General features: G+C 42.4%; 1 protein-coding gene across 1 annotated transcript in view; it reads right to left on the bottom strand.

Moving 5' to 3' along the window:
• Positions 1–26,116, bottom strand: part of PHLPP2 (PH domain and leucine rich repeat protein phosphatase 2) — a 78,529-nt gene that overhangs the window by 7,894 nt on the left and 44,519 nt on the right. Inside the window, exons 5-15 of the mRNA XM_049786331.1 lie at positions 25,072–25,197; positions 22,715–22,869; positions 19,119–19,265; positions 17,924–18,154; positions 16,176–16,378; positions 15,210–15,270; positions 11,123–11,218; positions 8,399–8,554; positions 5,526–5,726; positions 437–599; positions 107–237 (exon numbers count right to left, since the gene is read on the bottom strand). Coding sequence (XP_049642288.1) covers positions 107–237; positions 437–599; positions 5,526–5,726; positions 8,399–8,554; positions 11,123–11,218; positions 15,210–15,270; positions 16,176–16,378; positions 17,924–18,154; positions 19,119–19,265; positions 22,715–22,869; positions 25,072–25,197 — 1,670 coding nt within the window. The remainder of the gene's footprint in view (positions 1–106; positions 238–436; positions 600–5,525; positions 5,727–8,398; positions 8,555–11,122; positions 11,219–15,209; positions 15,271–16,175; positions 16,379–17,923; positions 18,155–19,118; positions 19,266–22,714; positions 22,870–25,071; positions 25,198–26,116) is intronic.

The raw sequence follows: 26,116 nt of genomic DNA, 5'->3' as shown, positions 1-26,116 counted from the left end.
TCTTTCCCTTTAAGCACAATCCCCACATTCCTTAAGGAGCCCCATCCCAACCATTGCTGGTGGGTCCAAGGACACATGGAATCCATTTCCCACAATAACTTCCTACCTAAATGTGTCCAGTGTCTTGTGTTCCAGAACCAGATTTGTATTTCCAGTCAAGTCAAGGTCTTGTAAAGAAGCAGGGAGAGCTTCTGGAATCAAGATTTCTGTCAAATCATTGCAACTTAGGTCTACACACTGAAAGGAAAAGAGATCAAAAGAAAGACAAGCCAATGAGAGTTCATTCTTAACTTCCAGACTCCCCAGTCACCTATGACAGGTTCTAGAGGCACCAAAGGACACTGTGACTCCATACTGATGCCACCTTTTTCCACTGGGCAGAGCCACAGTTCAGTAACACTCCCCACAAACAATATGGTCTCAGCTCTGGGAATACCTGGATCTGAGGCAGCTGTAGGATTTCAGGGAAAATGCTGATGTTGTTGGAATGTGCAACCAGAGTGTGCAGCCTCTTGCAGTTCGCTATGGTTGTGGGAATGGTTTTGAGTTTGTTGCCACTCAGGTTCAGTTCTTCCAGCTGTTCCAATTTATTCAGCTTGCTGAAACAGAAACACCAGAATAGCCTGGGATTGCCCCACTGCCCAGCAGCCACAGCTGTGCAGAAGAGACCCTGTGAGATGATTGGTTGGAATGACCTAATCAGACTCCAGCCTGCCAATTGCGCCACTCTGTCTCGAAGTGTGCTGCAAGGCTGAGGTTCCCTTGCTTCTCTGCTTCAGCTGCTGGACCTCAAGGTATAAGCACCTTCCTGACAGGATGATCAGGAAGCAGCTGAAATAAGCATAAGTCTCAGGTTGGTATATGAGTTAGGGCATGTGCCCAGCCACTATCTAGATGAAAAATGCTGACTAAGTTTACATCCATAAACAGCTATGTCCTTCACTTAAACTAAAGACGTGTCCTAAGTCATCAGTAAGATTCTATTTCAGATTTCCGTCTCTCAGGTGTCACTTAGCGCATGACCCATCTTCCCTAAACATGTACTGAAAGGGACCATAACACAAGTTATACCCAAGATTCAGCAGGTCTGAGCAGAACATTCTACACAGTGATCAAAACAACATGACACTGAGTCTAACACTTCTATTTAAATTGTTACAAATTATTCAGTTCTTTAAATTTTGTGTTGTTTGTTTGTTTTGTTTTTGGGCCACATCTGGTGACACTCGGGTTACTCCTGGATATGCGCTGAAAAATTGGTTCTGGATTGGGGGACCATATAGGACACTGGGGATCGAACCCAGTTCTGTCCTGGGTCATCTATGTGCAAGGCAAATGCCCTACCACTGTGTTATTGCTCTGTCCCCCTTTTTTGTTTTGGGGTCACACCCTATGATGCTCAGGGGTTACTCCTGGCTCTGTGCTCAGAAATTGCTCCTCAGAAAGGCTCGGGGGACCATATGGGATGACAGGATTTGAACCACCGTCCGTTCTGGGTTGGCCACATGCAAGACAAATACCCTAGTGCTGTGCTATCTCTCTGGCCCCTAGCTCTTTAAAATTGTTTTACTTAAAATGATAAGAATAACAAACTGTTGTTGCCTAGAGAGGAAGTCTGAGGGGAAAAAAATTAGTAACCAACCAACCAACCTGAAGAATTACTAGTCTTATTTTGTTGTTTCCCATGAAAACTCTTACATGTATACTTTCACATAAAATGTAAATTCTACTCTTTTCATATAACATACATTTTATTGTTAACATTAATAATTAACTCTGTAAAATTGCTTATAATAATATATAATTGAAAATTAAGACAAAATATTTTCCCATTATTAGAAGTCATTTTTTTTGAGTGGGGGAATTTGGGCCACACTTAGTGGTACTCAGGACTTACTCCTGGCTCTGTGCTCAGTAGATTCTATGCTGTGTCAGGGACTGAACCAGGTTGGTTGCACATAAGGCAAATGCCCTACTCACTGTGCTACTTCTCCAGCCTCTGTGCAAATATCTTTTCTACATTGTGTTTTTGGACCCTTGGAGTATATTCCAAGAGTTGAAATTCCTGGATCATATGTAAGGCCAATTCCTGATGGGGTTATTTTGTTATTGTTATTTTTTGTGCTGTATGAATGGAGAGGATCAAGCTGAGTGTAGTCAGAGGAAGGCAGAACAATCTCTCTCACATGCCAGATATAAAGCAACAGAAATAAAGAACCTGAGGGACAGAGCGATAGTGCAGCAGTCGGGAGTTTGCCCTGCACACTGCTGACCCAGGACAGACCTAGGTTCGATCCCATAAGGTCCCCCAAGCTAGGAGTGATTTCTGAGTGCATAGCTAGGAGTAACCCTTGAGCATTACTGGGTGTGGTCTAAAAATCAAAAAAACAAAGAAAAGAAAGAAGGAAGGAAGGAAGGAAGGAAGGAAGGAAGGAAGGAAGGAAGGAAGGAAGGAAGGAAGGAAGGAAGGAAGGGAGGGAGGGAGGGAGGGAGGGAGGGAGGGAGGGAGGGAGGGAGGGAGGGAGGGAGGGAAGGAAGGAGGGAAGGAAGGAGGGAAGGAAGGAAGGGAGGGAGGGAGGGAAGGAGGGAGGGAAGGAAGGAGGGAAGGAAGGAAGGAAGGAAGGAAGGGAGGGAGGAAGGAAGGAAGGAAGGAAGGAAGGAAGGAAGGAAGGAAGGAAGGAAGGAAGGAAGGAAGGAAGGAAGGAAGGGAGGAAGGGAAGAAGGGAGGAAGGGAGGGAGGGAAGGAGGAAGGGAAGGAAGAAAGGAAGGAAGGAAGGAAGGAAGGAAGGAAGGAAGGAAGGAAGGAAGGAAGGAAGGAAGGAAGGAAGGAAGGAAGGAAGGAAGGAAGGAAGGAAGGAAGGAAGAGAACCTGAGAATGGGTTTTCAGTAAGAAGCATCACATGGGGTGCGGAGGATAGGAAACAGGGGGAACACTATTACCATGATGGAGGGAAGTAGTCACTCTGGAGGAGGGGTGCTGGAAGTTGGTAAAGGGCTGTGATGATGGGAGGGTAATGCCCTGAGGGTACTGAGGATAGAGCTCCTGACCTGCATACAAGGACTGTACTCTAGCAATTGAGTTCTCTCTGATTCATATCACATTCTAAAGAAAGTGTATGATATTAAAGAGTTAAAATACTCCTTTGTTGTTTTTATTCTAGTTATATCACACATCACCCGGTAACGCTCAGGGGTTACTCCTGGCTATGAGCTCAGAAGTTGCTCCTGGCTTGGGGGACCATATGGGACACCGAGGGATCGAACCGCGGTCCGTCCAAGGCTAGCGCAGGGAAGGCAGGCACCTTACCTTTAGCGCCACCGCCCAGCCCATCACATAATTTCTTCTTCTTTTTTTTTTTTTGTTTTTTGTTTTTTGTTTTTTGGGTCACACCCGGCAGTGTTCGGGGGTTACTCCTGGCTCTATGCTCAGAAATCGCTGCTGGCAGGCTCAGGGGACCATATGGATGCCAGGATTCAAACCACTGACCTTCTGCATGAAAGGCAAATGCCTTACTTCCATGCTATCTCTCCGGCCCCAACATCACATATTTCATATAATTTTTCCAATTTAAAAAATGTTCGGGGCCGGGTAGGTAGCGCTGGAGGTAAGGTGTCTGCCTTGCAAGCGCTAGCCAAGGAAGGACCGCGGTTCGATCCCCCGGCGTCCCATATGGTCCACCCAAGCCAGGGGCGATTTCTGAGCACATAGCCAGGAGTAACCCCTGAGCGTCAAACGGGTGTGGCCCAAAAACCCAAAAAAAAAAAATGTTGGGGCCAGCGAGGTGGTGCTAGAGGTGAGGTGTCTGCCTTGCAAGTGCTAGCTAAGGAAGGACCATGGTTCAATCCCCTGGCGACCCATATGGTCCCCCCAAGCCAGGGGCAATTTCTGAGCACTTAGCCAGGAGTAACCCCTGAGCATCAAACAGGTGTGGCCCAAAAAATACCAAAAAAAAAAAAAATGTTGTAAGGGGGCCGGAGCAGTGGCGCAAGCAGTTGGGCATTTGACTTGCATGCACTAATCTAGGAAAGATCATAGTTCGATCCCCCAAGCCAGGAGTGATTTCAGAGTACATAGCCAGGAGTAAACCCTGAGCGTCACAGGGTGTGACCCCCCCCCAAAAAAAAAGTTGTAAGGTCGGAGCGATAGCAGTGGTAGGGCATTTGCCTTGCACACTGCTGACGCAGGACAGTCTTGGGTTCGATCCCCGGTTTCCCATATAGTCCCCCCAGCCAGGAGTGATTTCTGAGCGCATAGCCAGGAATAACCCGAGCTCCTGGTATGGCCCATATAGTCCCACTGCCAGAAGTGATTCCTGAGTGCAGAGCCAGGAGTATCGCTGAATGTGGCTGATCCGGGATCAATCCCCAGTATCCCATATGGTCCCTAAACACTGCCAGAAGTGATTTCTGAGTGTAGAGCCAGGAGTGTCGCTGAATATGGTCCCCCCATAAAGCAAGCAAGCAAACAAACAAACAAACAAATAAATAAAAAAATGAAGATCCAAAACACCAATTTTAAAAGTCGTAAAAAAAAAATATAGGGCCATGGGGCCAGAGATAGCATGGAGGTGGGGCGTTTGCCTTGCATGCAAAAGAACAGTGATTTGAATCCTGGCATCCCATATGGTCCCTCGAGCCTGCCAGGAGCGATTTCTGAGCATAGAGCCAGGAGTAACCCCTGAGCACTGCCGAGCGTGACCCCCCCCCCAAAAAAAAAAAGCAAAAACAAACAAAAAATATAGGGCCAGAGAGTTTGCCTTGCACACAACTGAACCGGGTTTAATTCCCGACATCCCATAACCTGCCACAAGTGATTTCTGAGCACAGAGCCAGGAGAAACCCCTGAGTGTCACCAGGTATGGCTCAAAAACCAAAAACAAAAAAAAAAAAACAAACAAAAAAAAACTACACTTATTCTGTTATGGGGCCAGAGCAGTGGCGCAAGCTGTAGGGCGCTTGCCTTGCACACACTATCCTAGGATGGACCACAGTTTGATCCCCGGCATCCCATATGGTCCCCCAAGTCAGGAGCAATTTCTGAGCACATAACCAGGAGTAACTCCTGAGCATCACTGAGTTTGGCCCAAAAATAACAAAACCAAAAAAAACCCCACTTATGCTATTCTGTATTAAGGTGAGGTGCTGCAGTGCCAGATCTTGAACTTGGTAGGTATTAAAGAAAGTCAGGGAATAAACCCAGGGCATTATCAATGCAAGGCATGTTGTGTTTTGCCTTCTGAGCCACATCTCCAGGTCCCATCCTGAAATCGTCAGATCATTACTAAGTCATGCAACTTAAGAAACACATTTTAGGGAGAGGGGGAGAAGAAACACATTTTAATCAAAACTTCTCCAGTTAATTAATACTTGACAAATGGGTACAAATGATTCTCCCATCCAGCTGGTGGAATCCTAGCATCCATCACTGGACATAAAGCAGGGAGACTTTACAGACATACACAGCATGATCTCATAAATGCAGATCTCAGGCCATCTGTCTGAAACCATTGTCTGTACTGGTTTACCTTGCAGGGAACGTCTGTAGTTGGTTGTTGGCCAGATGCAAGACCCGCAGGTGTGGGTGACCCACCAGCACAGGCACACACTGATCCGTCAGGAGATTGTTGGTCAGATATAGCAGCTGCAGTGCGCTCAGACTCTCCTCCCCAACACTGGCAGATGGCAAAGACTCCAGACTATTAGCAGAGGCGTTCAAATACCTGAGGCTGACACACACACAGAAAGGGCCCTACCGTCAATTGTTAGCTTGGCCTTCTCCACAGATACCCTAGCACTATTCTCAGTATGGAACAAGACCATCCATGCTCCAAATACCCACGGTAACTTCCTTCAGAGTTTTCTCTCATTGTTTCTGTCCAATTGAAGCTCCCTTTACCCAAGGGGGAGGGGGAGAAATGTGTTCCTGGATTCTGTAGAAGCCCGATTCTCATCTACCTTCATCCTTTACTATCAGGAAACCACAAAAGGGTGTTCATGGATCTGATCTTCACAAGTATCTGAACTGTGACCACATCTTTCATAAAAATGTTGGTCTCAATGTTATAGAGTAGTGGTTTCATCGGACTATTTCCAATTATTTGCTATTCTACACAATTTTTTTCTTTTTTTTCTTTCTATTTTTTGTTTTGTTTTTAGGCTATATCTGGTGATGCTCAGAGGTTATGCCTGACTTTGTACTCAGAAATCACTTCTAGCAGGGTTCATGAAACATATGGGGTGCTGGGGATTGAACCAGGCTCAGCCAGCCACATGCAAGGCAAATGCCCTACCCATTGTACCATCTCTCTGGCCAGGGATCAAGCCTGGGCATCTTGCATACACAGCATGAAGTGGAACCTACTGAGCTCTCTCTCTAGCCCCTGATAACTGATTTTAATCTTTGCCAATCTAAACGGTAACATGCAATATGACTTCCTTTTTGGGGGGGGGGTGGCTTTTGGGTCGCACCCGGCAGCGCTCAGAGGTTACTCCTGGCTCTAAGCTCAGAAATCGCTCCTGGCAGGCTCGAGGGACCATATGGAATGCTGGGATTCAAACCACCGTCCTTCTGCGTGCAAGGCGAATGCCTTATCTCCCTACTATCTTTCCGGCTCCGTGATGTGATTTCTAATATTTTTCTAGCATACTTTTTTGTTTTGTTTGTTTTTATATAAACTCTTTAAGCACTAACTCGATTGTACTTGTGTTTCTTTCTAGCATACTTATCAATAGAGAACATGTTTAATCAAAGGCAACTAATATTAAACTTAAGAGTTTTGAAGTGTGAGATGCATCCTTAATGAACATTTAAGTTGCTGTGCATCTCGTGTGTGTGTCTCTGTGTAGACTAATATTTAATAAATCTTATTGTCAGCTTACTAGGCTGCTAAGCAACTTCTTTACTACAGATCCTAAGGTTGCAAAATACTTTCACCTAGAACTTAATGCAAGGTTATGTTTTACTACTACATGAAGATTTCATATTAGCTTTTTAAAAAGAAAATGTCCTTCCAACTTCTAAAAACCTAACTAAGGTGTTAAGCATTAAGCTGACAAAGAGCAAGCCAAAGAACAGGACATAGTACAGAATTAGTGTGTAGGCACCTAACCCCTGAGCAAGCATTGCTGGCTGCAGCCCTGGAGTGGCCTTAGGTATCTTCAGCACTGTAGGACTGGTACAGCATTGCCTCTTTGGGGCCTTGCACTGAACTGAAAGACTTAATGGCTGACACTCACCAGTGAGGCCCCCAGAACTCAGGAATACAATTTGGGAACTCCCTCCAAAAATTAAACAATTCTGCATGTATCTATAGCTTTATATGAAATGATAGCTATTTTTGTTTTATTTTTTTAATTTATTTTTTATTTTTGGGTCACATCCGGCAGTGCTCAGGGGTTACTCCTGGCTCTATGCTCAGAAATCACTCCTGGCAGGCCCGGGGGATCATATGGGATGCCGAGATTCGAATCACTGTTCTTCTGCATGCAAGGCAAATGCCTTACCTCCATGCTATCTCTCCAGCCCAAAATGATAGCTGTTTTATCCACTTCTAAATTAAAGACCCTAATGCCTTCTTCCTATTGCAGATGATTATCATTTAAAATTAGTTTTATTGAATGGTGACATATACTTCCAAAATATCTGTTTACAGGAAATTAAATAAAAAGGCATATCATCCCAGAGGCAGGAGAGATACCATGGAGGTAGGGCATTTGCCTTGCATGCAGAAGGATGCTAGCTTGAATCCCGACATCCCATATGGTCCCCCGAGCCTGCCAGGAACAATTTCTAAGCATAGAGCCAGGAGTAACCCCTGAGCGCTGCCAGTGTGACCCAAAAACAAACAAACAAACAAAAACAAAAAACAAAAAAGGCATATTATGCCATTATAAAGAAAAATCAAATAACACCATTTAGAACAATGTTTCTGTGCCTTTAAAGGCACAGTTTTCAAATTTTTTGATAAAAATCTACTATAAATAAAATATGACTAATGAAAGCAGCAAACACTAAATTAACCTTGTGGTATGACCTTTTCTCTCTAATGCAAAACTGAAAGTTACCCGAGGAAGTCGTATGAAACGATTGCAATTTCTTATCAAAGGTTGTAATTGTATTCGTTTTCTAAGATGAAAGCCATTTGAACATTCCCTACCTCTTTGAAATTGTTTACAATACTACAACTTCTTAAGTATCTGAGTTATATAAACTTTTGAATAGAAGATTATTGCCTCATAAAACAATGCCATTTTATTTCATACAAATAAGTCCCCACCCACACCTGCATTATCAGATTAAACACAATAAATATAGCTCCAAAAGTTATTTCAATGACAAGTCAACATAGTTTGTTCAGCCCATGCTACTGCTCTTCTGAATCAAATCTTTAGTACTTACTTTAAGGCCTTGGAAAAGAGGGTTTCTGGCAGCCTGGTAAGTAAGTTGTGCTGAACATCCAACACCTCCAGAGGGATGTGCTCCACCAGTGTTGGAAGTGTTTGCACGTGATTGTGTCCCAACATCAGTTTCCTGAGACTCAAGCTACTTAGAATTCTACAGGAAAAGAGTGAAAACCAGCAAACAAAAGAATTATTTCTTTCTTATTCTGCCCATGGCTGCTTCAAATAAATCAGCAAACTATCAGAAACACATTGTTCTACAGAATATCATCACCAGCAAGTGCCTGGGCCAAGAAAGCACTCAAGACCATATGTCTGCCCACCACCCACCAGGAAATCATTAAGGCATTCTGGGAGAAGGTGAATTAATGAAAAGAAAACAGCACAGAACAGTTCTAAAAAAATTTCTAGAATAAATGTATTTATATTTTTAGACAATAACTGAAATTCAAAGGATTTCTTATTTCAATCAATTATAAAATGAAATATTCAAGACAGGAGAGACAGTACAGGGGTTAAGGTGCTTGCCTTGCCTATGACCCACCTTAGTTTCATCCCTGGCACTGACTATGGCTCCCCAAACACTTAGGAGTGATCACTAACCTAAGCAAAGAGCCAAGAGCTCCACCAGGTGTGGCCTAACCCTACCTCTGTAAATAAATATCTAAATCCTAAAATACAAATATGTAAATATATAAATCTAACAAAATACAACCACATACACTTATACATATATAAAACATTAATATGATTTATTATAATAAGTTAACAAAACTTATTATAAAAATACTAGTTCTTGATGTTAAAATGTGCAGAGCCATTTAACTATAAAGTTCAGTGGGTTAAGTGACTCTGACTTGGCAAAGATCTCACACTAAATATAGTAAATGATATAGTCAGGATTTGAACCAAGGCCTGACTCCAAAGGTTATATTCATACTTAACTAGGCTGCAAAGCCTCTAGTTTTATTATTTTAAGCTCCATTTAGTGATCACCACACCTTTTATTTTCACTGCCTGTGGACAAACCAACCCCCAACACTTCTCTCTCTTTCTACCTCCAGATACAGAAATATCATTTCCTGTATCATTTTGTTTTTGCTCTGCTTTGGGGCCATACAGGTAGTCCTAAGAGGTTACTCCCAGCTCTGTGCCTGGGTTCACCTCCTGATAGTGCTTGGAGATCTATGTGGTGCCAGGGACTGAACTTGGACCTCTAGTATGCAAAGCCCATGCTCAGCCCATTGAGCTAATCTCTCCAGCTCAGAAATCCTGTCTTGTAAAGGTCACCTCAAATACAATCCTCCAGGAAGCTATTCAAGGTTCTGATAATTTTTTAAGCCAGGGCAATGGAGCCAGGATTAGAGTCACACCTGGGAGTATTCAGGGTCTATTTGTGGCTATGTATTCAGGAGTGACTCCTAGAAATTTTCAGGGGACTGACCATCTGTGGTGCTGTATACTAGAACCGGGGATGATTGAATGCAAGACAAGACGTTTACCCCATGTGCTATCTTTCAAGCCCCAAAGTTCTGAATTTTGTTTTGGTCTGGTTTTGGGCCATACTCAGTGTGGTTTATTCCTAGCTGTGAACTTAGAAATCACTCCTGGCAGGCTCAGGGGACAAGATGAAATGCTGAAGATCAATCCTGATTGGCAGTATGCAAGGCAAGTACCAGACCCACTGTAAAATTGCTCGGGCTCCTAAGTCTGAAAAAAAACTTGGGGGCCCACACTTGGCAGCACATGGGGGTTATTCCTGGCTCTGAGCTCAGAAATTACTCCTGGCAGGCTGTAGGGACCATACCTAGGTTGGCCACATGCATGCAAGGCAAACACTCTACCCATTGTGCTATTGCTCAAGCCCCTGAATTTTTTTGGGGGGGGTTTGTTTTTTTTTTGGGCCACACCCAGCGGTGCTCAGGGGTTACTCCTGGCTGTCTGCTCAGAAATAGCTCCTGGCAGGCACGGGGGACCACATAGGACACCGGGATTCGAACCAACCACCTTTGGTCCTGGATTGGCTGCTTGCAAGGCAAACGCCGCTGTGCTATCTCTCCAGGCCCTGGGCCCCTGAATTTTAAAGTTATTATATTTATCAGTGTAGTGAAGGGTTTGAAGGATGGATGGCAACATTCATATGATAGCTCCTACAAAATTCTAAAAACATGTCACTTTGGGCAGGTTTTAGTACTAGTTTTTTAATTGTAAGATGATGATAATCTTATCAATATAATCATATAACAATTACATGAAGTGATATAATAAGGATGAAGGATGTGGCTCAGGATAAAACATATTCCTTGCATGTATGAGACCTGTATTTGATTCTCAGCACCAAAGTAAACACATACAAACAATAATAAAAGCGAAAATTTTAGAATAAGGGCTAGCTCCTAATAACACCCAAGAAAATGTGTCTTATTACCAACTTATGCCAGATCTCTCATTACATTTGATCACAGTTATCTATGCAAAAATTGCCTCAACTATCCATTTAGAACTTTCTAAAAAGTTCCTTCCAAGTCAGGATCATGCAATAACTGTTTGTACCCCTTATAGCACTCTTACTCTGCCCTGCACTCAGTAGGTTATCGATATTTAATTCAAAAATTAATGGACATGCCTTTGAAATGCAACACAAAGTTGGGGAAGTGATTAAAAACATGCACACCTTCAGCATATTTGAAAGTCCATATGACATACATGAATATACACCTACCTCATAGGAACCTCTGTCAGAAGATTATAGCTCATATCTAGTATCTCTATCTTCTTTGCTTCACAGGCCCAGTCAGGGACACATTCCAGCAGGTTTCTGCAGAAGATAGTAGAAGAAGGTATTGTCAAAGCTGACAAGTGGAATTTCATTTCACTAGTCTGTGTCTATTGCTCTGGAGGATTATACCTTGAGAGACCCTTGGTTACACTGTAAACTCCAAAAAATTACAAAGGATTTCCATGGGAGAAAAGCATGTGTGGTTGGAGGGACAGGGGAGAGTGAGGAGACACTCTCAGAAGTGGCATTTTAAGCAAACTGGAATAAATGGAATTTTCCACAGTTAATGTGGGGAGAAGAGGACAAGCAAATTCTGAGGGAGTTGTCAGAAGAGAATGAATCAATATGAGGAGGTAGAAATAAAAGACAATTAATTGGGAAAGGATGTCAAGACAATTTAGAATATGAACTCAAATAGTTGATAGAGTACTGGCCATATATTTAGTAAGAGAAATTTTATTTTCCAGAGTCACTTTGCTTTTCTAGCCTCAAAATGTCTACTGATGGGGCCCAGAGAGATAGCACAGTGGCGTTTGCCTTGCAAGCAGCCAATCCAGGACCAAAGGTGGTTGGTTCGAATCCCGGTGTCCCATATGGTCCCCCGTGCCTGCCAGGAGCTATTTCTGAGCAGACAGCCAGGAGTAACCCCTAAGCAACGCCAGATGTGGCCCAAAAACAAAAAAAAAAACAAAAAAAAAACGATGTCTACTGATTACTGCATTGATATGAGGAGGCAGAAGTCTGTCAGAAACATGTAGCGACTGCCATTACAGCACAGTGAAGGAGGCGTTTTGTGTGAAATGGATCAAGACAAGCTCCCTAAGAAATATGACACAGGGGTTAGAATTTGGAAAATATTATACAATGACCAGAGATGAGAATACTTTAAGCAAAGAGGTAACAACACCAGCAGACCAAACACAAGGAAAGAAATAATCTGGTGTGTGCTGAAAATAATGAGCAGGTTGGTGGTGCTAAAGCAGCAAATATGGAGCCACAAGTGAGAAGAATTGAGGCTGAAGTGTTAGGTGTAGGCAGATCTCCATCCTGTAGATTGTGACTTTATTTGTATTATCTGCAGGAAGACCACTGAGGGGTTGGAACACAGTGGAGGAACTGCACTTTAAACAGTCACTCTGGGGTATAAGGAGCTATAGTTAAGGTGGTCAGAGTAGTAAGAGATTCGGGTAATCAGAAAGTTGCTACAGAATCTCAACAGAGGCTAAAAATTTTTTAGAAAAATTTGAACAGGGTCCAGAATGATAGCAAAGCGGGTAGGGCGTTTGCCTTGCACGCAGCTGACCTGGAACAAATCGGGTTCGATCTCCGGCATCCCATATGGTCCCCTGAGCCCGCCAGGAGTGATTTCTGAGTGCAGAGCCAGGATTAACCTCTGAGCCCTACCAGGTGTGGCCCAAACAAAAACAAAAACAAAAGGACAAAAGTAGATGAAGTTAAGAAGAAGCATTTTCATTTATTAGGGAGAAGGATGGTCCAGAGCAAATAGTAAATGAGATCAAAGCACTGACAGGGAATTGGCCTTGAACAGAGGAAGGACACTGGGAATGGTTATAATATATATCATAAATTTAAGCAAGGTGGCAGGAAGATGAAGCAAGATGGCATCTATTTTCTCAAGAAGAAAGATGAGTTCTGGAATGGAGGAGATGATGGGATGTGTGGTGGAGGATGTCTGTGGTTTGGTGCAGATGCCACCGATGAAAAGCTGACAGAGTAGATGGAAAAGCTGTAGGCAGGGCTGAGAATCATGAGTTCACGGTAGTATCCATATGGGAATGAATGCTTTCAGCAATTACATGCTCAGTGAAAAAGGTAAATCATATTATTGATCCATGTCAGGGCTTTATTAGGGAGACATGACAGAAAGAAATGAATAGAAAGCAATCTAGAAGAACAATTTAACAATTATGAAGACAATAAAATAATAACAACCACCTAGTCATAAGGGCTGGCATTTCTTGAAAGACTAGTGCAGGGGTGGCGAACACGCGGCTCTCGAGAGGCATGCGGCTTCTGGCCAAAATGAATGTGGCTCTTTGCCTCTTCTCATTATTTTGTATACTGTGGCTCTTTGCCAAGTTTGGATTTTGTTCTGCTGCTTCTGAGGAGGGACCTCTGAGGAGAGATCTCCGAGCGCGTAGTCCCGGCCCCAGGCTGCGTCATTCCGTCTCCCATCCCTAGGAAACAACTGCACGGGCCAGCAAGTGGGGACCCGTGTGGCACATGTTGGGTTACATCTTGCCATTAGTTCTTAGTGTGGAGGACGCAGCACACCCTCACCATCACTGCAGGAATTTTACCCTCACTCAAAATGGCAAAATGCAATATGTGTTTAATATATTATTGTTAAAATTATATGCTTTTGTAAAAGTGAGTGTTTGTTTTGGCAGGTCACTGCGTGGTGTGGCTCTCTGACTCTCACAGTTTAAAATTTTGGCTCTTTGTATCAAACTTGTTCGCCATCCCTGGACTAGTGAATGTCAGGCATTATATTTTACATTATCTCATTAAACCTTTGCAAAACCTCCAACCACTCAGGACTATGTCCACTCCTCCTCCTACCTTTTCCTAGCACTTTACTAACAATGACTAAGATGATACACTGCAATCTCTTACTAATAAGGGGTGGGGGCGATGAACTTCAAGACCAGAGAGATTTCCAAGGGCTGGAATGTTGTTTTGTATGCAAGAGCCCTATATTTAATCCCTGGCAACACAAAGTCCAAGCACCACCAGACTGTGGCACACACACCCAAACCGTCCCCAAAAGAGCAAATGACATTTATGCCTCTTGACCACCAAAAGTAATAAAGGCCTGAGCCTCTCCTCTAAGAAAAATATCTCTTTTAAATTCAAATAATCATGGATGACTAAATATGGAAAAAGAGAGGGACATTTAAGGTGTTAAAATTTAGATTGATGGTGATCACAATACATAAATACCAAATCAAAATTCAAATAGCCTTTCAAAAAATTAAATTTAGGATAGTACAGGGGGTAAGGTGCTTTGATTGCACCCCACTGACCCAGATTTGAGAACCTAACTACCACTGAACATGGCCAGGGGTCACATATGAGCACAGAACCAGAAAAAATCCCTGAGTGGGCCCAGAGAGATAGCACAGTGGCGTTTGCCTTGCAAGCAGCAGATCCAGGACCGAAGGTGGTTGGTTCGAATCCCGGTGTCCCATATGGTCCCCCGTGCCTGCCAGGAGCTATTTCTGAGCAGACAGCCAGGAGTAACCCCTGTGCACTGCCGGGTGTGACCCCCCCCCAAAAAAAAAATATATATATATATATCCCTGAGCATTGCCAAGTGTACCTCTCAACCAAAAAAAAAACACACAAAACACTTAAATAAAAATGAGATTGAGCAGTCTATTAATGAGAAAGATGTAAGTCATACAGATCAGCACCTGAGCAATAGCTCAGTGGCTGTGTGGTAGCCTCACAACCTCTGAACACAGACCTGGCAGCTCTGGCAGCCTGGGTCCCAGATGCCACAGCCCAGCGAGTGAGTACTGCAACCAGAAAGTGCAGCACCCTCCGAGCACTGCTAGGAGAATAACCCCTCAGAGAGCACAGACTCAAGCACAACAAATAAAGTAGTGCAGCCCCAGTAAAAACCAGAACCTGACATGCAATGCCTGGTAGACTACAAGCAAAGAATGTGCAAGCACCAGAGCCAGGTGTTTGTGATATCCAGTCATCACAGCAATGATGACAATGACAGAGGGAAGGGGGAAATTATATGCTTTAAAAAAAAAAAGAAAGAAAGAAAGAAACAAGACTCACTTAACTCAATTAATCAAAAGGAAGTCACTGCCATGAAGAAGAAAATGGTGTCTGCTTCTTTGGATCTATACTAAATCCATATATTTCAAGAATGAATACTTCATGTTGTTTTAGGAGAACCCTTCCATTAATAGTCATTACACTGATTCCCAATGTCTTTACCTATATTTCTGTGCTGGGGGAAGGGCCCTCAGCCCCCTGTTTTCACACTCACCGGGACAGTTCTAGGGAAGCGAGCAGACTTGGTACCGGATAGACACTCACTGCTGTCAGTCCTATCAAGAAACCAAGACTGACATGTTAGTGACAGTCTTGAAAAAAAAAACAATCACAAGAAAACAGGAGAGGAGGCCTCAGAAATTCAGAGAGAGTGAAAGTCATTTTCCGAGATTAACTAAGATTATAAACCACAAGGTAAACCACAATAACTAACTGTTTCACCCCAGTATGGAAACAAATGCAGCTAACAAGAGGGCCTTTAGTATGATTCTCGCCATTCAGATGGTGGCTTCTTAGAGCCAGAAAATCATTCCTATCTTTTAAATTTTAATATGTCCATCAGAGAAAGTATAGAATTATGTACATTTCTTTTTTCTGCTCATAATACATTTCATTTATCCCATTCATTTATTCTCCTGTGAAATACAGTGAAAATTAATATATCACTAACTTGCTGGGTGTTTTAATAGTTAGATTCTTATTTTTTCACTATAGCCAACATATGTTGATATACTTACTGTCTTGTGCACTCCTGGTAGGGGAGCCTGAAAGCACGGACTATGTGCATTGGACCTTAACACCGCCATTTCCTCTCCAAGGCTTACCACTGGTGTGATAAGGCTTACACACTGATTGGTGTGCAGGAGAGTGGCTACCTCCTTTCTAACACTTAGCCCTCTCCCCACACACACACACTTGATAAGTATAAAACTGTGATTGTCTATATTTACATTTCTCTGACACTTGGTGAACCTCAACACATTTTCCTTTCCTTGAAATGACTTTACACGTATCTCAACCACTGAAGTAGTACTGTCAGCAGTTTCTAAGATAAAGCTAGGGCTCGGTGAATCTCAAATACTCTGCAGAAGGGCCAGAGACAGCACAGATGCTACTGTTGTTAGAAAGCTCTGTCAAGAGAGGCAAGAGGTAAGGACAGTGGGCTGGATAGAGAACTCACTGTTCGAACCAGCGTAGAGTGTTCTAAGGGAGAAGCCACTCAGTGTCAGTTCCCTCAGCTGGTTCCGCTCACAATGCAGCTGCTCCAAGTTACACAGGGAGCTGAGATCTAAGTCAGTCAATTGATTGTCTCGCAAATCCATGTGGGTGATGTATTTATTTGCCTCCAGATTCTCCACAACTATGGTTTTCAAATGGTTCATCCTTAAAGATTCAGAAATAAGGAAATCATCAGAAATAGAAATTATTGAATGCTTCTCAGTAAAAAAAAAATTGAAGTCTGATCTCTCTCTTTCCCTAAACATCATAAGGCAAGGTTGCTGCCTTAGTTTGCAAGGTACCAACTAAGTAAATAACCACAGCTAGCTTTACCTTGAGTCTTTTGTTTATAAATGGATTTAGACAAACACGAATAAAACAGAGAGAAGGAAAAAAAATATCCACAGTCAGTTAAAATTCTACCCAAATATCTACTAAGTTAGGTGAGGACAAAGAGGCAGGAGAGAGGAACAAGATGAACACAACCTTTGGTTAGTGAGTAGTTCTCATGAAGTGCCAGCCAGGATCTGCTCCACATTGCATTGATTATGGAGAGGAAAATGTATTTCATGTATGCAAGTCTATTTAATGTATGCAGTTCTTTCTTTTTTTCCTACACTTCAGTAAGTGTGTTACTATTCTTCAAAAGGGACGTCAATGACTTAATGTAAAGGACAGACCTTTTGGGCCGGGAAGGTGGCGCTAGAGGTAAGGTGTCTGCCTTACAAGCGCTAGCGTAGGACGGACCGCGGTTCGATCCCCCGGCGTCCCATATGGTCTCCCCAAGCCAGGGGCGATTTCTGAGCTCATAGCCAGGAGTAACCCCTGAGCGTCAAACGGGTGTGGCCCAAAAAAAAAAAAAAAAAAAAAAAAAAAAAGGGGCCGGGTAGGTGGCGCTGGAGGTAAGGTGTCTGCCTTGCAAGCGCTAGCCAAGGAAGGACCGCGGTTCGATCCCCCGGCGTCCCATATGGTCCCCCCAAGCCAGGGGCGATTTCTGAGCACATAGCCAGGAGTAACCCCTGAGCATCAAACGGGTGTGGCCCAAAAACCAAAAAAAAAAAAAAAAAAAAAAAAAAAAAAAAAAAAGGACAGACCTTTTACCCACTCTTTTGGGAACTATAGCTAACATTGTTAGTAACATAACCTTTAATATTGTAATTATTATACCATGGATACTAAGAAGAAACCTGATGATCCAACAAAAAAAGTAGCCAAGCTTACAGAAAAATATAAATTACCATCGAGCATATAAAAAGATGCCTAATCTCACATATAAGTGAAGTTCTGGTGTCTGACCCAGGACCTTCATATCAAGGCAAGTATTCTACAAGTAGCTGAGCTACATTTCCAGTTCTTTTTTATGGGGCCAGAGAGATAGCATGGAGGTAAGGCGTTTGCCTTTCATGTAGAAGGTCATCAGTTCGAATCCGGCTTCCCATATGGTCCCCCATGCCTGCCAGGAGCAATTTCTGAGCATGGAGCCAGGAGTTTCCCCTGAGCACTGCCGGGTGTGACCCAAAAACAAACAAACAAGGAACGGACCGCGGTTCGATCCCCCGGTGTCCCATATGGTCCCCCCAAGCCAGGGGCGATTTCTGAGCACATAGCCAGGAGTAACCCCTGAGCGTCAAACGGGTGTGGCCCAAAAACAAAAAAAAAACAAACAAACAGAATGTAATAAATAAGAATCAGAGTCAAGAGTGACCTTACCTTAAATCTACATGTTTGATATGGCTCATCCTGTTTAGCACTCCTAAGTTTAGGACTTCCAATCGATTTCCTGCCATAACCACTTTATCTACCGTAGTGAGTTTCTCATAAATTTCAGGAATTTGACTAAAGTTGTTGAAGGAAATTCCCAGAGAAGAAAGCTGTGGCAAATTTCCCAGTTCTTCAGGTAAAGTAGTCAGAAAGTTGCCATCAAGACAGAGGGTTTGAAGACTGCAGAAGGAAAGCAAACAGGACTGTTTTAATGAAGGTATTATCTAGAACAAAGAGAAATGGATTCTGATCTACTCAACAGTCATTAGGAATTCCAAAATGGTATCGCTTCTCAGCCTTCTGGCTAAGATCAAGTGTAGGAATTCCAAAATGTTAAGTTTTTGAATTTAAGACTGCATAGAGACTAAATAGATGACTCATACAATAAAATACTTAATGGAAGTTCCCTTCTTCAACAAATACAGTCATTGCTATTAAAAATAGAGGAGAAAAAAAATTAATAAAAGTAGAGGGGCCGGCGTGATTGCACAGTGGGTAGGGAGGGCACTTGCCTTGGACATAACCAAGCCAGGACCGATGCCAGTTCCATCCCTGGCATCTCATATGATCCCATAAGCCTGCCAGGAGCGATTTCTGAGTGCAAAGCCAGGATTAATTAACCCTTGAGAACTATAGGGTGTGGCCCAAAGTCAAATAATAATGATAATGATAATAAATAAAAGAAGAGTAAGCACTTAACTGCTGATTAGAAATTCTTATAATTATACAATGAATGATGATGCCAGGACGGAGCTATATCGATCTCTTTTTGGCCAACTCACCCCTCAGGAGGATGCCCCTACAGTCTGATCGCCCCGCCTCTCCCACTGTGACTATCCACTCAGCAGTCCCAGAGACAATGATGACGATGAGCACTGCTGGATCAACCCAAGAGGCCTGGAAGCAAGTGGCCTCATGTCCAGTGCACCAAAGCGCTTCGGGCCATGCGAGTCCTGTTACCATCCCCAATAAAGAGTTTTGTCCAAACCAAAAAAAAAAAAAAAAAAAGAAATTCTTATAATTATATGTGTGACTTAGTTCACTGCAACGATTCATGGATTCCAGGCACTACCTTCATTTCAAATGCCAGGTAAATTTTTTTATTCTGTAATAGAAAACAACACTAGTAAAACCCAATACTTACTTTAGTAGATTGCCAATCTGACTCGGCAGGTTATGGAGGCCATTACAGGAAAGGTTGAGCTCAGTCAAGGTAGAAATCTCACATAACAACACAGGGAACACTCCAAGTTTATTGTGGGACAAATTCAGGCCCTTCAGCTGAGAAAACCTAAAAAAGCAAAACAATAAATTGTATTAGTAATGATAAAACAAGCTACTTTTTGTTTTTGTTTTGTTTTTTTTGTTTTTGGGCCACACCCTCGTGACACTCAGGGGTTGCTCTTGGGTCTTGAATCAGAAATTGCTACTGGCAGGCTCAGGGGACTATATGAGATGCCGGGAATCAAACCCAGGTCTGTCCCAGGTTGGCTGGATGCAAGGCAAAAGCCCTAGCATGTGCTATCTTTCCAGCCCCTAAAATAAGCTACTTTAAATGTGCATCATAAAATTTGTCCCACAAATATTTGTTGAATATCATGAATATCATATACTAACACAAACATTATGCTCAGCACAGATATTAAAATAACCAATGCCCAGTCTATGTTATCAAGGTAAACCAGGTCTGTTGCAATGGAAGCATTTCTTATTTTTCCTTAAAGAGACATTAAATCTTGGGATCTAAAAAAATAGTACAGGGGTTAGGGCAAATGCCTTGCATGAAGCCAACCCTGGTTCAATCCCTGGCTACCACATGGTCTCTTAGCATTGTGGTGCTGGAAGCTCCTTGGCACCACCAGTTGGTCTCAGTTAATTCCTGGCTCTACAGGGCCCCAGCATTACTGTTTCATCCTACCCCAGTACTGATATGCCGGCCAGCTTGATAGCAGGACAACCCACCCCAAACCCTGGAGACAGAGAGATATGGCACAATGGTAGAGCATATATCTCAGCAAGAGTGAGGTCCAAAGATTGATCTCAAAAAAAAAAAAGTGTATAAGAGACAGAAAGAGGGACTGGAATGATAATACAGCAAGTAGGGCATTTGCCTTGTATATGGCCAACCTGAACGGTTTGATCCCCAGAATCCCATATTGTCTCCCAAGCCTGTCAGGCGCAATTTCTGAGTGCAGAGCCTTGAGCACTGTCAGGTGTGGCCCAAAACCAAACAAACATAAAAAAGAGAAAGAATTTCTGCCACAAATGATAAAATTGGATAGTCGCATGTAAAATAATCAAGGTGAACTACTTATATCTTCTTGGCAGATTGGATCTAGAACTTCTTTCTCTTAGAAAATATACACCTCAGGGGCCAGAGAGATAGCACAGTGGTAGGGCTCTTCTTGCCTTGCAAGCAGCCAATCCAGGACCAATGGTGGTTCGAAACCCAGAATACCATATGATCCCCCGTGCCTGCCAGGAGTGACCCCTGAGCGCCATGGGGTGTGGTCCAAAAACCAAAAAAATAATAAAAAAAAGGAAAATATACAGCTTAAAGATCAGCTGAACAAATCAATAAACTAGTATGCAATATTTTTTATCATTTTTATATATGTATTTGTTAGTCCAAGGTGAACTACTCTCTAACCCCATGTATAAATATAATTCAAAATTGACTAAATAGTTATAAAACCACAAAGTACCTAGAAGAAAACACTGATGAAATATTCCAAGTCATTAGCAATAATGAGATGTCTGGAGGGACACAACCCAGCAGAAAAGAAAAGTAAAAATAAACAATTAGAGCTACCTTATACTGAAACATTTTTGCTCAGCAAAAAAAAAAAAAGGCAGAATGTGAGATAATATTACACCATAAATCCATATAACTGACAATGAGTTAAATCTATGGCTCATTAACAATTCATTCAACTTAACAGCAACAACAAAAAAAAAAGTTAAGAAATTAGCAGATTTAGGGGGCCTGAGCGATAGCTCAATGATAAGGCTTTTGACTTGCACGAGGCCAACACAGGACGGTCCTCGGTTTGATTCCCAGCATCCTATCATGGTCCCCTGAGCCTGTCAGGAACGACTTCTGAGCAAAGGCAGGAGTAACCCCTGAGAGCCACTGGTGTGACCCAAAAAAACAAAAAAGAAAAGAAATTTGCAGATTTAGGGATCAGAGCAATAGCACAGCGGTAGGGCTGTTGCCTTGCAGCAGCCAACCTGGGATGCTGCTGATCCCCAGCATTCCATATGGTCCCCCAAGCCTGCCAGGGGTGATTTCTGAGCACAGAGCCAGGAATAAGCCTTGAGTGCCACTGGGTGTGCCCCTCCCCCCAAAATAAAATAAAATAAAATAAATTTGCAGATTTAAAGACACGTCTAGAAAGAGGACACAGAAATGGCCAGCAAAAAAAAAAAAAAAAAACATAAACAAAACAAAACAAAAAACCCTGCAATTATATAAAGATGATTCTCATCACTGCTTATCAGGAAAATACAAACTGGAACCACAAGTTAACACCTGTGCAAAAGCAGCATTAAAGAGACAGGAGATAATCAAAGGGCTGGAACATTTGCCTTTTACACATGTGACCCAGAGACTAAACCTGACCCCACATGACACCCCAATCATGGTGATGGGCAGTCCAAATAAACAGAGACTGGAACAATAACAAGTGTTGGTCAGATACAAAAAAAAAAATGACCGCCTGTGTGCTTCTCTGTTTTTGCCCTTTTTTTTTGGTTCTTGGGTCACACCCAGCAGTGCTCAGGGGTTACTCCTGGCTCTTCGTTCAGAAATCACCCCTGGCAGGCATGGAGGACCATATGAGATGCCGGGATTTGAACCATAGTCCTTCTGCATGCAAGGCAAACACCCTACCTCCATGCTCTCTCTCTGCCCGCCCCGTGTGTATGTGTGTGTGTGTGTGTGTGCTGAGCACCCCCCAGTGTGTGTGTGTGTGTGTGTGTGTGTGTGTGTGTGTGTGTGTGTGTGTGTGTGTGTGTGTGCTGAGCACACCCGCACACCCAGCAGTACTCAGTGCTTATACCTGGTGGAGTTCAAGGACTAAATGTGGTGCTGGGAATTGATGAGACAAAATAAAAAGAAAATAAAACCAGTGTAAATTGAGTGATAATAAAACTCAAGTTACCTGAGAAGACGGGAGTCAAGAAAGATAGATAAGAGGTGGGGAGAGAAAAAAATTTAAAAAAAATAAAAGAGAGGTGGGGAGAGGAACTTAAAAACATTTAGGAGCCAGAAAGATTGTACCAGGTTTAAGGCACTTTCTGGCATGTGGTTGACCCAGCTAAACCTCTGGCACCACATGGTCCTGCAAACTGCAAAGGTTTCTGATCAATTTGTGATAAGGCTGTAGGAAGTGCAAGAAAGGAAGATTAAGCAGTATATAAAGTTCAGCATTTTATAGAAAATACCCCAGGGTGGTAAAGAGTACAGAGGTTAAAGCATATATGACTCTGGTTGGATGTCTGGCACCACATGGTTTTCCCAAACATTCCTAGGAGCACCACGGGGTTATGCACAGTGCAAAGAACAGGACTGACCCCCAGCACTGATAGGGACAGCCCCCAAACCCAAAATATTAAATTAACTATTAAAATAAATGTATGTTAGGGGCAGAAATACTTAAAGGTACAAACCACTAAGATATTAGTAATAATTATTGTAATAGCAGAACAGTTAAGTCTGGAAACTTATTTTTCACATACTTGTAAAGAGCATGAAGACCACCTGGTCTTTCTAATTGCATGAAGTTGTGTCGCAAGTTGAGGTAGGTGATATCTTGACTATAGAAGAGATGCTCAGGAACTTCCTCGAGGCTATAACAGGAGAGATCCACAGTACTGATCCGCTGGGACACTACCTGATGAGGTCAGAGGAAAAAAGTGATTGAATGTCACTCGTATTCCTCCACAGTGTAGGGGAAATGGCACTTGAAATTAAAAAACAAAAACAAAAACAAAAAACCCTGATCAAGAGCAAGAACAGAGATGTAGTAAATGTCCCCATTATCCATCTGTTGTTTGTTGCATTTTTATTTGTTTGTTCAGTTTTTTGGGGGTCACACCTAGCGGCATTCAAGAGTTTCTTATGGCTCTTCTCTCAGAAATCGCTCCTGGCAGGCTCGGGGGACCATATGGGATACCGTTAATTGAACCCGGGGTCTGTCCCAAGTAGCAAGGCAAATGCCCTACTACTGTGCTATTTCTCGAACCCTGTAGTTTGTTTCTATTTTTTTTCTAAAACCATGTCATTTGCAAGATATAATTATAGAGCCTCTCAGTAAAAAGTAAAAATTTAAAATCAGAGGTTGAGGCTTGCATGCTGAGACCCCAAATTCAATTCACAGCCTCACAGGGCCATACTATGAGGCTTATTGGACCCAGAGCCATAGAATCAAGCACCCAGCAAGCCCAGCATGGCAGGGACAAGTATTGCCAGTGTGCCTTTCAGCTCCAGAATGCAGCAAGAGACCTGTCCCCTCCAACAAATTTAAAAGTGAAAAACATAAAAATGGGAATTATTCAGCAATGTCAAGATGACTTTAAAGAACCATACAAAGGTCTGGCCAGCAGTGTGATACCAAGACCTGTAACCTTCTGTGACCCAAGCTCACTACTGAATAGTGAGAGTTCTTTTCTTCATCTGTGATAGGGAGAAAAACGAAGTAACCAAGCACAGAACACACACAAAAGGGTGCTCAAGAAATAATTTCTTTTTCAGGGCACAAGTTTTAGAAAAATTAGGCACTAAATTGAAATGTTTTATTTGGAATAAACTTTGTTACTACAATATCACTACAGAAAATTCAGTAAGACCAAAACAAACTTTACATATTTATATTAGCATGTTAATAAAAGCATGACTGTGAAAATGGATCTGAAAACATAAGCAAAATGTCACTGAAAATGTCACTAATATTTTGACAGTATGACAATAAACGGAAATAATTCCTTCTTTATGCAACCATTTAGCTTCATAGAGGAAGAGGAAAATTCTGCAAAAATGGAGAAGAGAAAAAAGAATTTGAAAACTGTAATACAAAATTTTTTCCTGGTTTGAGAGTCACACCTAGTAATGCTCAGGGGCTCCTCCCCACTTACGCAATGCCCATGATTAAACACTGCACTCAGCATGCATCAGGGCTGCACTAAAATATAAAGATACCAGCACTCAGTTGCCAATCTGGAAGAAAACCACTGCTTCTTTAAATGACCACTAAAGTAGAGGAAAAGGAATCTCCTCTTGTCATTTCCTTCAACAGTCAAATTTCTTCATATTTTAATGTCTTCAAACTTTTACCTTTCTGGGGCAGGAGAGGCACTTTCCTAGGTTTAGTCTCCAACATCCCACCTGGTCTCCCAAGTACCACCAGGAATGATCCCTGAGCACAAAGCCAGGAGTAAGCCCTGAGCACTGCCAGGTACAGCTACAAAATTGAGGAATAAAACAACCCCCAAACCAAAACTACTTCAACCTTTTTCACAGAGATAGTATAAAGGTAAAGGCACCTAAAGGGACAGAGCAATAATACATGGGTTAGAACAATAGCACAGTGGATAGGGCCTACAACCGACAGGGTTCTATACCCAGCATCCTATATGGTCCCTTGAGCCTGTCAGGAGTAATTCCTGAGTGCAGAGCCAGGAATAACCCAAGTGCTGCCACGTGTGGCCCCAAAACAAAAACACAGAAATAATACAGCAGGTAGGACACTTTCCTTGCATGCAGCCAAGCTGGGTTAGATCCCAGGCACCTTAAATGGTCTCCTAAGTCCGACCAATAATGATCCCTGAACTCAGGAGTAATTCCTGAGCTCTGCCAGGTGCAACCCAAAAGCTAAAAATAAAATAAAAATTTTTACAAGCCATAATTAAATCAAAATAAAGGTACCTTTAAACTCTTGAAACCATTATAGAAAATATAAATAGAAAGTTTTGAGTACAATCAAATTATGGTCTTGTTCAGTACACCTTGAAAGGCCTGCATCACTGTGCACAAAATTTACGATTTACTATGCTGGAAATTAAGTTTGGCTTAATCTGTAGGTTTGATATCCTCTCACCTTAGATGCCTGCCGCTGCCACCGCTGGTATTCAGCCAAAGTCTCAAAGCTGACATGATAGGTCTGGGCTTGGGCTCCCGCTGAGCTGAACGCCAATGAGTACTGTCTTCTCTTCACTTCTTCTACCTGCAGAGAAAAACAGACACTAAGAAAAATCCTAATCAAAAAGTAGACATTCTAGTTGGTCTATGACTTTTTGGTAGCCCTCAACCTTTAAAATGTTATTTTTCTCAAGGTATATACAGTCTCACTGTGACTTTCTCTGATTAAAAAAAAAAACGTTTTAATGTTTATCCACTATCTGTATATCTTCTTTAGTATAGTCTGGATATATGACTTTTTTTTTTTTTTTTTTTTTTTTTTTTGGTTTTTGGGCCACATTGGGTGGCACTAAGGGGTTATTCCTGGCTCTGTACTCAGAAATTGCTCCTGGCAGGCTCAGCATATGAAATGCTGGAGATTGAACCCAGGTCTGTTCTGGGTGGCAGTGCACAAGGCAAACAACCTTATCATTCTAGCCGCCTAGATATAAAATTTTTGATGCATATGAACCTTTATGTAAAATGAACAGAATGATAGTAACATAACTACACCTATTTTCTTTTGGTTCTTCCTATTTATCTAGCATAGAATTTTCCAACATTTTGTATACACCTTCTTTAAGTGTTAGGTGTGCCATTTATAAACAGTAAGCAGCAAGACAGTCTTAGTATCCTCCCTCAATAAAACTAGTTACTTCTTGGGGCCAGCGCAGTGGCACAGAACGGTAAGGAGTCTGCCTTGACAGTGCTAGCCTGGAATAAACCACGGTTAGATCCCCCGGTGTCCCATATGGTCCCCCAAGCCAGGAGGAATTTCTGAGCGCATAGCCAGGAGTAACCCCTGAGCATCACCAGGTGTAGCCCAAAACAAAACAAAAAACTAGTTACTTCACAAAAAATATAGAAATATCAATTACAGAGTTAATTTGCCTGAAATATGTCATAAATTCAGACTGTTTTTAAAATACTCAGAATTCAGCATAAAGGGCCAGAGTAAGATTACA

This window comes from Suncus etruscus, chromosome 14, assembly GCF_024139225.1.
Source record: "Suncus etruscus isolate mSunEtr1 chromosome 14, mSunEtr1.pri.cur, whole genome shotgun sequence".
In the NCBI taxonomy this organism is placed as follows: Eukaryota; Metazoa; Chordata; class Mammalia; order Eulipotyphla; family Soricidae; genus Suncus; species Suncus etruscus.
This window is presented reverse-complemented; position numbering and strand designations above follow the sequence as displayed.